The sequence below is a fragment of the Pavona decussata genome, unplaced genomic scaffold, assembly GCF_977016875.1.
Source record: "Pavona decussata unplaced genomic scaffold, jaPavDecu1.1 SCAFFOLD_4, whole genome shotgun sequence".
Lineage (NCBI taxonomy): Eukaryota > Metazoa > Cnidaria > Anthozoa > Scleractinia > Agariciidae > Pavona > Pavona decussata.
The window spans coordinates 232,353-248,686 of NW_028145428.1; the positions used below are offsets into that span (position 1 = coordinate 232,353).

A 16,334-nucleotide genomic window follows, 5' to 3' on the forward strand; every position below is an offset into this window, starting at 1 on the left:
ATGAATGAGAAAATGTTTCTTTCTCACCGACTTATCTTGATTTCTCCCATTTTATCTTGGACCGTCGTTTCAAGTCTCTTTCATTTTCGTGAAACTCTCCTCAACTATCCTCTATAAGTGTAACACAAATAACTGAAAAGGCGCTTTTTAGCTTTATTTTTCTAAGTAAAAGTAACTACAAATGGGTAGTACCAGAAGAGATTCAAACGGCATATGATTTCATCACTGTTTTTAACTATTTACTTTTCTCCTTGTCCATTGTTACCGTTCATCTATGTACGTGCTTGTTATCCGCTCTATGCTGCTAGCAAAACCAGGATTTGATTCTTTGTCAGACAAAAAGATACATGCTTTAAGGTTTCAAAACTCTAATTCGTAGCATATATAATGAAAACGCGCCCAAGTAAAATAAATTTCGTTTAAGCGTTCAAGACCATTGAAATTTTGTCAAATATTTATTTTAAACTGAAATATCTACTAGCAGGTCCGAAAGAAACAGTACAAAACCTGATGGATTTGGAGATGATTTTTGCCAGTCAGTGCCACAAGATAATCTCATCATTTTCTTATCCAAGTCCAAAACGCGAGACCTTCTCGGTGTATATTGGTCGACTTGTCATGGAAGCTATGCCATTAACAAATGTACGAACATCCCGTATAGTGCAACGGTTCAAAAACAATAGTGGCAGTTGTTAAATTTTCCGAGAAGCTAGCCGTCTTCTTTCTCCAACCCCCAGCAGCGCAAAACACTTCGTTCCAGCAAACGGCTGGAGTTTACAAGGAACGGCGCCAGCAGAGATGGATTGGCAAGGATAAACAAAAAACATGCTGCAGACATAGAACGTTTGATATTTATTAAAAACAAAAATCAGATGGCGTTCATTTTGTTTAATGAAATGAAGCTTGTCGGATTGGCAAAATTGAGTGCAGAAAGGCAACATACGTAGCAGTTAGTTTGACTTTATATATTGCTATCAAGTTCAGGAATTTGACTAAAAAGAAGAAATGATCTTCTTCCATGCTCCATTTCTTTTGCTGAGCTCATTTCACATCTGTACCTAGAGTTATGAGATAAGAAGAAAAATCATTGAGTTGAAAAAGTAATCACAACACTGATAATATAATAAAAACATTTTTTAACTAACTAGATGATCTACTATTTTACATTGGTTTTCCGTTATATATACCATGTGTGCGGTATAGGTTGATTTTAAGTTACGTCATGGCGGCCATGTCGGTGGTTAGGAACAATAAGATTTTTCTCCTCTGGTAGTTAACTCCATTTTTATGTAAACTATGTGAGCAAATTTTCTTTTGCTTTAGCACCAATATGGTGGTAATGCAATCAACCTATTGAATGGACCCATTTTGGAGTCAAAGCAATTACTCATTCATAACCTGTTTGTGGTTCTAAATGGCGTTTGAAATACCCGGCATAAATTGTCTTCTTAACTATTTAGACTTCACGTCAACTGTTTTATTGCTTAGCTTTAACATGAACTGTTATTTGATCTTACTAAATTTCTGTTATTACCAGTTTTTTGGTTTGACGTTTACTTGGCAGCCTTCATTCTGAAAACAGAATTAAAAATATGAGAATTAGATGATTCAAACGAAAAAACGAAAAAATCAGATCATTCAAATGTTAATCATGTTACTCGGGAACAATCAGTCATCACAAATGAGGGCTGGATTTGTTACAACTGTTCAAAGAATGTTTCAAGGAAAAAAAAGGCAGTTTTTTTTTTTTTTTACAATCTAGAAGCGCTCACAGAGGAAAAGTATTCCGGGGAGCAATTTCCTGGCGTTCAGCAACAGCAGGGACGGTTTAAACCAAAGAAACATCTCTGAAGAAACGGAACGAAACGGATGAGGGATTCAATACACAGTGGAACCCGTTCACACGACGAGGTGGAGTTATAGCGGTCGTATCTCCAACGTGGTCATTTAAAGAAAGTGTCTAGATGAAATTTTGTCCGTGCACTCAAGAAGTGGCTGTATGGGAGCCTCTTTCCCACGGTCACCGGTGATCATCAGGACGAGGTTGATAAGGTGAGCAATGTTTGTTACTTACATTCTGCTGAAGTAAGCAAGGCTCATGGATATCAAGATCAGGCAGACAACAATCAAGCCCAGGGATACGGCAAGCAGAATCGTTATGGTCGCCCGTGTTTCTTTCGTTTTTTCTGAAACAAAACAAAAAACTATTTTTTTAGCTGAAAACAGACTAAACAGTAGCTAAGAAGACTATTTAAAAAAGGTTTAATCAATCTCCTTCGTGCGATACGGCTATGTACGGAAAGGATAATATAGAGTATGACAAAACGATGGCTATTCAGAGGAAAAAGAGACAATAAACTACATAATACGAGACTGAATGAAACTTCCGGTATAGCGAGTGAACTGGCTTGTTAAGGCATAATACTAATTTGACAATAGCAGATTGGTTCGAGAATTTGTTAGCAGTTGAAAATTTCAATTAAAATTAATTACAGGCAGCAGAATGAGTGAGCCAGAATGGCTGTTCGGTCGTGAAGATATATATATTTACCGTCATCAGCATCTCCGCCTTGCCTATCGCCGTCACCTTCACCAGGTACAGTTGTTGGTGTTGGTGTGGTCACGCCGTCTATTGTGTAATGACATTAACATGAAACTAAGTGATGAATAATTGTAAAAATTATTTTAATAGTGAACTGAGCGCACACTCCTTTTCGTCTATGCTTCCGACCTGATATTCTTTTTATGAATGTTGTAGGGTAAATATATTAGCCATAAACAATAACCTTCAACAACAACACAATGTTGTATTGAGGGACTATTAATAATTTTATATTCCAGTTTAATCAAATCAAATTTCGAATAGAAACCATCAGCCGCTAGTCCCAACAAGAGGTTATCACTGAATTTTGGATTTCGTAGGTTGAGAGGTTTCCTTTCCATCAGAGCTCTGTGAGGTTACAGCAGCCAATCAAAGCTAGGAAAACGTTACAAGAGGTTGGCTGTAATGAAGGAATAGCAGTGTACATGTAGAATGGGGTGTGCCTAAATATTATTTGTCCTAAGCTTTTAGAATAAATTAAGGTCAAGTTATTTAAACTTGTGTGTTTTGTTGTTGTAATTTATATGGAGACTTGAGATTACAAATTAAGCTGAGTACTGTGCTTTTAATGGCAGTTAAAAATAATTTCAAATGCTGTGTTATTGGATTTTATCATTATGCAGCTGGCACTAGTTTCCATCCCTTTGCGGCACTTATACTTTGACGGACCAATACTGCCACTTTTTATCAGTTGATGCAACAATAATGATACCAAAAAAATGTGTTAATATTGGTGAACAAGTTATAGTCGATTTCTCGACATAATGGGTTACCATAGCAACAGCATAATCTGACAAAAACACCCTTAATATTACCTTTAAGTGGTTTTAACTTAAAGACGAGTTCAGTGACCCCCATTTTTATTGTTTACAAATTTTATTGGAGGGGTTCAGAGCTACCTTAAATTTTCGAAAATTTAAGCCACCTTAATTAAATAGCGGCACCGAGGTTTTGCTTGCCTCATTATGCTCTTTAGACTACGGTCTAGGTGGCTCTAGACATCTCAACCTAAACTAATGAGCGTAAGCAGAGAAAATCGAGCTACTATTTTCTACAGTAGCAACCGGCTTTCTGAGGCTTTTCACTGAAACCAGTAAAGCATTTTTTTAGGAGACAAATTATGAACCGTAAACATACACGACAAACGCTATTTATTTCTAAATTTAAAGCGTTTGTTATCACCTGAAGGGATGACTATCATCTTCGCAAAACCTTGTCTTTCGTGCTGATTGTTCTCACTGTCATCATTTGGATGATATGCCCACACAAAATAGTACATTACTCCTTTCTGTCGAAAAATAAGCGACAAATGAAACTCATTAAAGGGTTTGGCGGATTGTCTGGTGGTGCTTAAACTCTACACAGGACAGAAATTTGGATAAAATACCGGTAATGAGGTATAATGAAAAGGGAATGTGCTATTGTTGGAGACGGGGATGGGTGAACGGGGCTACGATTCGGAAAAGTATTTTGAAAAATATCATTCGAAACGCGGAATTAAAAAAAGTAAAGGAGGATTCCGACTTCTGCGGGATAGCGGTATTGTTCAGCAGACACTTCGCACCATGCCAATTTGAGATCGGAATGAGGAGTAATTTTGACAAGTGCAAGCTTGACGGTGATTGGACACTTCGCGTCAGCGCGGAAGTCGGAAAGGGGGGAGGGGGGGGGGTGAAAAACCTAACCTCACAAATCGCTTTTTCGAACTAAAACTAACTAAAGAATATTAATAACTTTTTATACCGTAACAAGATATAATCGTTGTAATTCACCATTAAATTTTACTCAAGTCTGATTGGTTTAAATTGACCACGTGACGAGATAGCGAGTTCACCCGCGGAGAAACACCATCAACGCATATTTATTCATCGGACGAAAATGCCCGGATGAATTGTACTTGCCTGTGAGAAAACTTCTCATTTGTTCTCCAATACATTAACAAATAGGTTTCTTTCGTTGTATCTTACAGTGTTTTACCCTGTACGTTGTTCCTTCATCTTTTTCACTTCAACCTTGCGTCTTAAAGTTAAATTGGTAAGCTGTAAATTCGAAGTGCCAGTCCAAGTAACTTTGTACGTAAGAAAAATAACGATGAACAGTAAAGAAAAAATATCTTTTGGGACTATTGATCTGGTAGCTGACCCTTAGAAATTTAATGTCCTTAAAACTAGCAAAGAAGCCGCTAATATTTGTTTAAGGGACATCATATTTCGGCGGGGTAACTACCAGTCGATAGTCCCTCGATAGGAACACTCCATTGGCCGTTTTCACACTAGAGACGGATTATTTGTCCCAGACGGATTATACGTATTAATGAAAACGGAACGGTTACAATTTGACGGATAATCAGACGGATTATCTTGAAGCGGATTTTGGGGACGAATTACACGTCTGACACGGATAATCCGGCCTTCACGAAGTTCCGTTTTCACATTACGACGGATAATTCGTCAGATAATTCGTCCGTCCAGACGAATGATCCGTATTAAGGGTGAAAATGGCCATTGTATAAATACAGAGCCACAACAGGATGTCCGAAACGCTAATCGATCTCACTTTAGGCGGATTTACAGGACGCGATGAATGCCACAGTAAAGCCTTACCTCGATAGCTACATCTTGTACATCACCCGTGTCCCGTTTTCTGCTGTAAGATATTATTGTCCTACCGTCTTTTTCCATGGCGTACATTAAATACGCATCTTGTTGCTCATCTTCCGGAGGAAAGCCGTAACTTCTTGTAAGGTAATCCTGAAAATGAAACAATTAATTCATTGGAGTGAAAGAAGACAAAAACTGGTCATTGCCATTTTTAAATCTGCTTTCTATGCTGTAGTCTGCGAGTGAAGGTAAAACAAGAGCCCTGGCAAGGCTAATCCACACCGATTAATTCACAAGCTAATTCACTTAGTTTGATTTATTTTCCTCACACCTTGGGATACTGTGGCACTGCCGACCAGGAGAAAAATCTTAAAGAAAAACATTGTAAAGAATTCAAATACAATAACTGTGGTATTTTTGCACTGTTACGTGTTAAGTCAAATTATGAATCAAACAATGGGAAAAAGGCCCAACCTTGAGATACATGTCTCCGTTTCTCACTCCACCAACTACGACATCGTATCCATTCATGGCTTGTGGCCTGTTCTTAGCGAAGCCAAATCCAACCCAACCTGTTGCTGCCACATCGAGCGTAAAGTACAAACTGTCCGCGCTCCTGTTATATGACCAGTACACTTTGAAATTGTCGCCATCGAATGAAGCATTTCTCTGGAAGATCTTTGGAGCTAAAAGGATGAACAAATAATCAGCTAAACCTGACTAATCTTGTCAGTAACATAAAATGACGTCACTGCACCTAATACAAGGAAAGATGTCTAATGCTCATGACGTCGATGATGAAAAAACAAACATGTGAATTGAAAAAGGGAGAACGACTTCATTATTCTTGCGGGAAGACAGGCAGGCGATTTTTTCATATTAGTTCAAATGGTTTTTAGCAAGTTATATAATTGTTCGTTAGAGTAGTCAAACACTACAGATATCAATATACGTAAGCTACAACGCATTCAAAGACCAATTTCGTTTTTCGCAACACCATCTTTCCCTCCAAATATACATTAGGTATGTTACCAAGGAATTTAACTACAGGTAGCAGTTTTATATCCAGAGAGAGCGTAAGCGCGCGGGTAAAACGACTCAACAACTGAACATTCCTATTTTTGAAAACTAAGTTTGCTCCAAGGTCCTTTTATCATAACATACTCTCTCTGCGGCATCAATTGAGCTCATCGTTTAAATTACGTGAAATCTCTTTAGCCTTAAACCATAAACGTAAAGCAAAAAATTATTCAAAATTGAAATAAATCGTGAATAAATGTGATGTTATGTCTAAGCATGGTGAACAAATAGTAGTCTTACTTTTTCACTCAACGACAAAGGCATATTCGGAAAAGAAAATCTGAGTTCTCCCAGCAGCCGTCGAAACTATCACCTTCCGATTACTAGTTACGATGCTCTACAAGGATCTCATGGAAACAAGGTCATTAATCTAAATGTGTGTGACAAGAATACTGCAAGGATTTGAATCTCGATAAGAACAATATGCACATGTTTATTGCAATGTTTACCCAGCAATCTTACCTGGTGTCAGCGATGGCGTAATGGCCGGTATAAGTATTTGTCGCATCACACCTCTTTTGGTGTTCATGTGCTGAGGAAACGCAGCCGCTTCTACATCACCCGAGGAATGATAGGCCCATATTATAAACAGCGACATGCCTTGCTGTAGAATTAAAGCATTTTTTCTAATTATATTCATGTAAAAACAGTCTCATAATCATTAAAATAATAACAATCAGCCCTCTACTGAGACTTGACCCTGCTTAGCTGTGCCAGAAAGCAAGTTCTAACTAATGATTGAAATATTAAATAAAGGGCCACCGCATTTATGTAAGTAAAGTTAATCGCTACAAAAAGAAAGAATGGTATCAGGCGTTGTTTTCGCAGCTGCTTTTAAAGGTTCGAACATAACTGTACTCCCCTCTTTTCTTTCATATTTCTCTCATCCATGGTACACACATATAAAGGTCATATTTTATCTTTCTATCTCTTCAAGTATACCGCTTCACCAGCTTTCAGTGGGCTTAAAAGCGGCTCAGTTGCTAAATCACTGAGCTTATGGGTTCCAATCCCCTTCAAGCCGGAATTTTGTCAGCCTTTCTTTTTTTCCTTCGAAAGATACCTTAAAGACCCTTACCTGAATCACGGTATCATTTGTAGCATCACCGGTGTCAAGCTGGCGATAAAATCTTAACGTTGTTACGCCATTTTCTCCCCTGGAATAGCTCAATATCCAGTCCTGCTGAGAATCCAATTGAGGTCGCATTCGGCCAACAGTCAGATAATCCTACATGAATAATTCAAATTAAAAGTCAGGCGAATACGTACGAGTATTAAACGAACTTATTTTTAATTAGATCTTCATTTGTTTCTAGGAAAGCCTTTTTTCCTTTTAATCAGTCAAGCAAACCAACAAATCCATAAGCAGTTTACCTGTAGGTAGCCAACTCCACCCGACACTCCTCCAACAGCCACATCATAACCATTCATATTGTTCGGAGCTTGAGTGGCAACACCAAATCCAATCCAGCCAGTGGCCCTCACTTCTACCATAAAGTGTAACGTGTCCATACTGCTGTTGAACATCCACGACACGTTGTAGTTGTTATTATCAAAAGACAGAAAGTTGGCAAAATGCATGGGTCGCATTTCCATAACAGGCGTGGCTGTTACTACTGGAGTCGTTGTTGCTAAGGAAAACAAAAATAGAATGTGTTTGAGTCAGCATGGCGCTTTCGGTAAATCAATAAAGGCATCACATGTACCATTTTACTATTACTTGATTCAAGGTGATCGCAGTTTATCAACAAGCACTGTCTTTGCCTCACTTTCTTTCCTCATGGAAGCCGTTAAGTAGGACTGTCTGCGTGTTTCAAGTCATTATTCTGAACATTGGAGAATGAACAAGCAGACATTTTCCCAAAGTGTGAAATGCAAGGTATTTTAATAACTTTATCCATTACATTCAAGTGATATTCAAACTCGCGGTGGTATCGACATCTTTATTTGACGTTTCCTCCGTGTTTACATGGAATTGCTTCTCTCTCCAGTGGAAATATGTTACAATATTCACCATACAGGGAACTCAGTACAACCCCTCTACAATATCTCCTAACAACATTTAGGACTTTTCATCAAAACAAATCAAAAAATCTTAGGTTTTTCCTAGTACCTCGTAATTTTACATCTGTTCTTACTTTGCTAGCCTTGACAATCTTACCTGGTGTCGGGGCAGGTATGAGTGTTTGTCGCATCACACCTCTTTTGGTGTTCATGTGCTGAGGAAACGCAGCCGCTTCTACATCACCCGAGGAATGATAGGCCCATATTATAAACAGCGACATGCCTTGCTGTAGAATTAAAGCATTTTTTCTAATTATATTCATGTAAAAACAGTCTCATAATCATTAAAATAATAACAATCAGCCCTCTACTGAGACTTGACCCTGCTTAGCTGTGCCAGAAAGCAAGTTCTAAATAATGATTCAAATATTAAATGAAGGGCCACCGAATTTATGTAAGTAATATTAATCGCTACAAAAAGAAAGAATGGTATCAGGCGTTCTTTTCGCAGCTGCTTTTAAAGGTTCGAACATAACTGCAATCCTCTCTTTTCTTTCAAATTTTTCTTATCCATGGTACACAGATATGATGGTCATATATTATATTTCCATCTCTTCAAGTATAATGCTTCACCAGCTTTCAGTGGGCTTAAAAGCGGCTCAGTTGCTAAATCACTGAGCTTATGGGTTCCAATCCCCTTCAAGCCGGAATTTTGTCAGCCTTTCTTTTTTTCCTTCGAAAGATACCTTAAAGACTCTTACCTGAATCATGGTATCATTTGTAGCATCACCGGTGTCAAGCTGGCGATAAAATCTTAACGTTGTTACGCCATTTTCTTCCCTGGAATAGCTCAATATCCAGTCCTGCTGAGAATCCAATTGAGGTCGCATTCGGCCAACAGTCAGATAATCCTACATGAATAATTCAAATTAAAAGTCAGGCGAATCCGGACGAGTATTAAACGAACTTATTTTTAATTATACATCTTCATTTATTTCTAGGAAAACCTTTTTTCCTTTTAATCAGTCGAGCAAACCAACAAATCCATAAGCAGTTTACCTGTAGGTAGCCAACTCCACCCGACACTCCTCCAACAGCCACATCATAACCATTCATATTGTTCGGAGCTTGAGTGGCAACACCAAATCCAATCCAGCCAGTGGCCCTCACTTCTACCATAAAGTGTAACGTGTCCATACTGCTGTTGAACATCCACGACACGTTGTAGTTGTTATTATCAAAAGACAGAAAGTTGGCGAAATGCATGGGTCGCATTTCCATAACAGGCGTGGCTGTTACTACTGGAGTCGTTGTTGCTAAGGAAAACAAAAATAGAATGTGTTTGAGTCAGCATGGCGCTTTCGGTAAATCAATAAAGGCATCACATGTACCATTTTACTATTACTTGATTCAAGGTGATCGCAGTTTATCAACAAGCACTGTCTTTGCCTCACTTTCTTTTTTCATTTAAGCCGTTTAGTAACTTTCTTCATGTTTATTCTGAACATTGGAGAATGAACAAGCAGACATTTTCCCAAAGTGTGAAATGCAAGGTTTTTTGATAACTTTATCCATTACTTTCAAGTGATATTCAAACTTCGCAGTGGTATTGACATCTTTATTTGACGTTTCCTTCGTGTTTACATGGAATTGCTTCTCTCTTCAGTGGAAATATATAAACAATAGCTTCCATTTGGCGCGAAAATATGCTCAGATATTTGTCCGTGGACATTATCTGTTCCGAGAAGCGAAAAGTTTTGCGAGAGCGAAGCTCGAGGAAAACTGTGAGCTTCGAGGAGCAGATAATGTCCAAGGACAAATATCTGAGCATATTTTTAAAGCCAAAGGAGGCTATTGCGGTTATTATCCTTCAAATATTTTTCGCAACATGCAGCAACGAGGTTGAGTATTTGAACATTTCGTTTAAGGACAGTTTACCGTCAAAAACGTGTAGAGCGTATGTTGTTTTCTGAAACTACTGCATCGACGAGCAGGTTTATCTATCCTTCTCTCAAAAAAAAAAACCGTCCCCCCCCCCCCCCCCCCCTCATCTTCACATTAACTTTAATTGTAAATTTGACGCGCCTTGAAGTTTTAAAATTGGGGAATGTCACTTGGGGAATATCATCAGATATTCCTCAGTCTTAGCTGGGGTCAAGAGAAGATGAATCCTCTCTTGCTGGGGTATATTCGGTCACGTGAGGCGTTTAGACCAATCGCGCGTGAGGAAAAATATTTGATGGATTATAAATATACGTAATTTTTGTGCGTCGGGGATGGAGAAAAATTGCAGAGCACTTTCAAAAAGTAACGATGAACTGGCAAATTACAGTTCAGAAAAAACGTTTGATATATTTTTCGCTAGACTTTTGGATTGTCCCGTATTCTAGGGCTAAGAAATTACAAACAGTACATGTATTTCCTTAGATTCGCTCTCGCAACCGTTAAAATAGATCTCGACTTGTCTTGAAGAGATGGAAAAAAACCACCTGAAAAAATCCGAGCTCGCGCTGAAGTGTCTCGAGAAATTTCCTGCTTTCTGGCAGACAAAAAAAAGAACGGAGAACAAAGCATTTATTCTCAAAAGCATCAGAGCCGCTTAAAAAGACCGTTTAGTTTCATAAAAGATCCAGAGTTCTTGCAAGCAACAAGGCACAAGATGCGTTTGTTAAATCACTGAGGAAAGATCGTGAAATTGCTTGCGTAGTAAACAAAGAAACAGTCACCCTAGAAATCGTTTAAAAGCTTTTCCAGTCTGTTCAGCTCGGCCCGGCTGACACAACAAATCCACCGCAACTTCAAACTACTGTTTGGTTTTAGCTTTTGAGGCAAGAAATTTGTGGAAAATTTTGCCGGAGCGATTGGCGCACTAGACGAGTACTCAATTTTTTAATCTAATGTAAAACGCTCTTGATCTCATTCAAACTTGAACAAAGCTGCCACTTTCATTCATGCCGGTCCGCGCGCGGAGAATGTTACAAGATTCTTTTTTGACAAAAAAAGATCGCCTCCAGCTTTTCTGCTAAAAACCTGTGCTTTCTTATCAATGTGTTGAATAATAAAACAATTATCTTGCTCAATCTTGCGGAATATCGCCTGATTTTAGCCCACCTCGTAGGGTAAGTATCAGGCGATATTCCGCGCGATTTCGCAGGATAATTGTTAATTATTCATCATACAGGGAACTCAGTACAACGCCTCTACAATATCTCCCAACAACATTTAGGACTTTTCACAAAAACAAATCAAAAGATCTTAGGTCTTTCCTAGAAACTCGTAATTTTATATCTGTTCTTACTTTGCTAGCCTTGACAATCTTACCTGGTGTCGGGGATGGAGTAATGGCAGGTATGAGTGTTTGTCGCATCACACCTCTTTTCGTGTTCATGTGCTGAGGAAACGCAGCCGCTTCTACATCACCCGAGGAATGATAGGCCCATATTATAAACAGCGGCATACCTTGCTGTAGAATTAAAGCATTTTTCTAATTATATTCATGTAAAAACAGTCTCATAATCATTAAAATAATAACAATCAGCCCTCTACTGAGACTTGACCCTGCTTAGCTGTGCCAGAAAGCAAGTTCTAAATAATGATTCAAATATTAAATGAAGGGCCACCGAATTTATGTAAGTAAAGTTAAACGCTACAAAAAAGAAAGAATGGTATCAGGCGTTGTTTTCGCAGCTGCTTTTAAAGGTTCGAACATAACTGCAATCTTGTCTTTTCTTTCAAATGTTTCTTATCCATGGTACACAGATATGATGGTCATATATTATATTTCTATCTCTTCAAGTATACCGCTTCACCAGCTTTCAGTGGGCTTAAGAGCGGCTCAGTTGCTAAATCACTGAGCTCATGGGTTCCAATCCCCTTCAAGCCGGAATTTTGTCAGCCTTTCTTTTTTTCCTTCGAAAGATACCTTAAAGACTCTTACCTGAATCACGGTATCATTTGTAGCATCACCGGTGTCAAGCCGGCGATAAAATCTTAACGTTGTTACGCCATTTTCTTCCCTGGAATAGCTCAATATCCAGTCCTGCTGAGAATCCAATTGAGGTCGCATTCGGCCAACAGTCAGATAATCCTACATGAATAATTCAAATTAAAAGTCAGGCGAATATGGACAAGTATTAAACGAACTTATTTGTGATTAGATCTTCATTTATTTCTAGGAAAACCTTTTTTTCCTTTTAATCAGTCAAGCAAACCAACAAATCCATAAGCAGTTTACCTGTAGGTAGCCAACTCCACCCGACACTCCTCCAACAGCCACATCATAACCATTCATATTGTTCGGAGCTTGAGTGGCAACACCAAATCCAATCCAGCCAGTGGCCCTCACTTCTACCATAAAGTGTAACGTGTCCATACTGCTGTTGAACATCCACGACACGTTGTAGTTGTTATTATCAAAAGACAGAAAGTTGGCGAAATGCATGGGTCGCATTTCCATAACAGGCGTGGCTGTTACTACTGGAGTCGTTGTTGCTAAGGAAAACAAAAATAGAATGTGTTTGAGCCAGCATGGCGCTTTCGGTAAATCAATAAAGGCATCACATGTACCATTTTACTATTACTTGATTCAAGGTGATCGCAGTTTATCAACAAGCACTGTCTTTGCCTCACTTTCTTTCCTCATGGAAGCCGTTAAGTAAGACTGTCTGCGTGTTTCAAGTCATTATTCTGAACATTGGAGAATGAACAAGCAGACATTTTCCCAAAGTGTGAAATGCAAGTTTTTTTAAAATAACTTTATCCATTACTTTCAAGTGATATTCAAATTTGCGGTGGTATTGACATCTTTATTTGACATTTCCTTCGTGTTTACATGGAATTGTTTCTCTCTCCAGTAGAAATATGTTTCAATATTCACCATACAGGGAACACAGTACAACGCCTCTCCAATATCTCCTAACAACACTTAGGACTTTTCATCAAAACAAATCAAAAAATCTTAGGTCTTTCCTAGTACCTCGTAATTTTACATCTGTTCTTACTTTGCTAGGCTTGACAATCTTACCTGGTGTCGGGGATGGAGTAATGGCAGGTATGAGTGTTTGTCGCATCACACCTCTTTTGGTGTTCATGTGCTGAGGAAACGCAGCCGCTTCTACATCACCCGAGGAATGATAGGCCCATATTATAAACAGCGGCATACCTTGCTGTAGAATTAAAGCATTTTTCTAATTATATTCATGTAAAAACAGTCTCATAATCATTAAAATAATAACAATCAGCCCTCTATTGAGACTTTACCCTGCTTAGCTGTGCCAGAAAGCAAGTTCTAAATAATGATTGAAATATTAAATGAAGGGCCACCGAATTTATGTAAGTAAAGTTAATCGCTACAAAAAGAAAGAATGGTATCAGGCGTTCTTTTCGCAGCTGCTGTTAAAGGTTCGAACATAACTGCAATCCTCTCTTTTCTTTCATATTTCTCTTATCCATGGTACTCAGATATGATGGTCATATATTATATTTCTATCTCTTCAAGTATACCGCTTCACCAGCTTTCAGTGGGCTTAAAAGCGGCTCAGTTGCTAAATCACTAAGCTTATGAGTTCCAATCCCCTTCAAGCCGGAATTTTGTCAGCCTTTCTTTTTTTCCTTCGAAAGATACCTTAAAGACTCTTACCTGAATCACCGTATCATTTGCAGCATCACCGGTGTCAAGCTGGCGATAAAATCTTAACGTTGTTACGCCATTTTCTTCCCTGGAATAGCTCAATATCCAGTCCTGCTGAGAATCCAATTGAGGTCGCATTCGGCCAACAGTCAGATAATCCTACATGAATAATTCAAATTAAAAGTCAGGCGAATACGTACGAGTATTAAACGAACTTATTTTTAATTAGATCTTCATTTGTTTCTAGGAAAACCTTTTTTCCTTTTAATCAGTCGAGCAAACCAACAAATCCATAAGCAGTTTACCTGTAGGTAGCCAACTCCACCCGACACTCCTCCAACAGCCACATCATAACCATTCATATTGTTCGGAGCTTGAGTGGCAACACCAAATCCAATCCAGCCAGTGGCCCTCACTTCTACCATAAAGTGTAACGTGTCCATACTGCTGTTGAACATCCACGACACGTTGTAGTTGTTATTATCAAAAGACAGAAAGTTGGCAAAATGCATGGGTCGCATTTCCATAACAGGCGTGGCTGTTACTACTGGAGTCGTTGTTGCTAAGGAAAACAAAAATAGAATGTGTTTGAGTCAGCATGGCGCTTTCGGTAAATCAATAAAGGCATCACATGTACCATTTTACTATTACTTGATTCAAGGTGATCGCAGTTTATCAACAAGCACTGTCTTTGCCTCACTTTCTTTTTTCATTTAAGCCGTTTAGTAACTTTCTTCATGTTTATTCTGAACATTGGAGAATGAACAAGCAGACATTTTCCCAAAGTGTGAAATGCAAGGTTTTTTGATAACTTTATCCATTACTTTCAAGTGATATTCAAACTTCGCAGTGGTATTGACATCTTTATTTGACGTTTCCTTCGTGTTTACATGGAATTGCTTCTCTCTTCAGTGGAAATATATAAACAATAGCTTCCATTTGGCGCGAAAATATGCTCAGATATTTGTCCGTGGACATTATCTGTTCCGAGAAGCGAAAAGTTTTGCGAGAGCGAAGCTCGAGGAAAACTGTGAGCTTCGAGGAGCAGATAATGTCCAAGGACAAATATCTGAGCATATTTTTAAAGCCAAAGGAGGCTATTGCGGTTATTATCCTTCAAATATTTTTCGCAACATGCAGCAACGAGGTTGAGTATTTGAACATTTCGTTTAAGGACAGTTTACCGTCAAAAACGTGTAGAGCGTATGTTGTTTTCTGAAACTACTGCATCGACGAGCAGGTTTATCTATCCTTCTCTCAAAAAAAAAAACCGTCCCCCCCCCCCCCCCCCCCCTCATCTTCACATTAACTTTAATTGTAAATTTGACGCGCCTTGAAGTTTTAAAATTGGGGAATGTCACTTGGGGAATATCATCAGATATTCCTCAGTCTTAGCTGGGGTCAAGAGAAGATGAATCCTCTCTTGCTGGGGTATATTCGGTCACGTGAGGCGTTTAGACCAATCGCGCGTGAGGAAAAATATTTGATGGATTATAAATATACGTAATTTTTGTGCGTCGGGGATGGAGAAAAATTGCAGAGCACTTTCAAAAAGTAACGATGAACTGGCAAATTACAGTTCAGAAAAAACGTTTGATATATTTTTCGCTAGACTTTTGGATTGTCCCGTATTCTAGGGCTAAGAAATTACAAACAGTACATGTATTTCCTTAGATTCGCTCTCGCAACCGTTAAAATAGATCTCGACTTGTCTTGAAGAGATGGAAAAAAACCACCTGAAAAAATCCGAGCTCGCGCTGAAGTGTCTCGAGAAATTTCCTGCTTTCTGGCAGACAAAAAAAAGAACGGAGAACAAAGCATTTATTCTCAAAAGCATCAGAGCCGCTTAAAAAGACCGTTTAGTTTCATAAAAGATCCAGAGTTCTTGCAAGCAACAAGGCACAAGATGCGTTTGTTAAATCACTGAGGAAAGATCGTGAAATTGCTTGCGTAGTAAACAAAGAAACAGTCACCCTAGAAATCGTTTAAAAGCTTTTCCAGTCTGTTCAGCTCGGCCCGGCTGACACAACAAATCCACCGCAACTTCAAACTACTGTTTGGTTTTAGCTTTTGAGGCAAGAAATTTGTGGAAAATTTTGCCGGAGCGATTGGCGCACTAGACGAGTACTCAATTTTTTAATCTAATGTAAAACGCTCTTGATCTCATTCAAACTTGAACAAAGCTGCCACTTTCATTCATGCCGGTCCGCGCGCGGAGAATGTTACAAGATTCTTTTTTGACAAAAAAAGATCGCCTCCAGCTTTTCTGCTAAAAACCTGTGCTTTCTTATCAATGTGTTGAATAATAAAACAATTATCTTGCTCAATCTTGCGGAATATCGCCTGATTTTAGCCCACCTCGTAGGGTAAGTATCAGGCGATATTCCGCGCGATTTCGCAGGATAATTGTTAATTATTC

The 16,334-nt window shown here is 38.7% G+C and overlaps 1 protein-coding gene across 1 annotated transcript; it reads right to left on the reverse strand.

Annotated features, from left to right (window-relative positions):
• Nucleotides 1-829: 829 nt before the first annotated feature.
• Nucleotides 830-16,125, reverse strand: LOC146489609 (uncharacterized). Its single transcript, XM_085104152.1, has 20 exons — nt 15,889-16,125; nt 14,221-14,477; nt 13,925-14,074; nt 13,310-13,451; nt 12,521-12,777; nt 12,224-12,373; nt 11,608-11,749; nt 9,346-9,602; nt 9,048-9,197; nt 8,444-8,573; nt 7,657-7,913; nt 7,361-7,510; nt 6,745-6,886; nt 5,677-5,888; nt 5,206-5,352; nt 3,785-3,890; nt 2,552-2,629; nt 2,075-2,186; nt 1,535-1,572; nt 830-1,058 (listed from the first exon to the last, which is right to left on the reverse strand). Exons 2-19 carry the CDS (start codon nt 14,440-14,442, stop codon nt 1,554-1,556), a joined length of 2,823 nt encoding a protein of 940 aa, XP_084960278.1. The 5' UTR covers nt 14,443-14,477; nt 15,889-16,125; the 3' UTR covers nt 830-1,058; nt 1,535-1,553.
• Between the last annotated feature and the right edge of the window lie 209 nt (nt 16,126-16,334).

Bases quoted from the DNA above. Each gene is read 5' to 3' on its own strand.
- LOC146489609 (XM_085104152.1), bottom strand. From the start codon at position 14,442: ATGGAAATGCGACCCATGCATTTTGCCAACTTTCTGTCTTTTGATAAT. The intron at 2,630-3,784 runs GTGATAACAAAC...ATTACACAATAG, and splicing joins GATGATAGTCATCCCTTCAG to ACGGCGTGACCACACCAACA. The intron at 2,187-2,551 runs GTAAATATATAT...GTTTTGTTTCAG, and splicing joins AGGCGGAGATGCTGATGACG to AAAAAACGAAAGAAACACGG.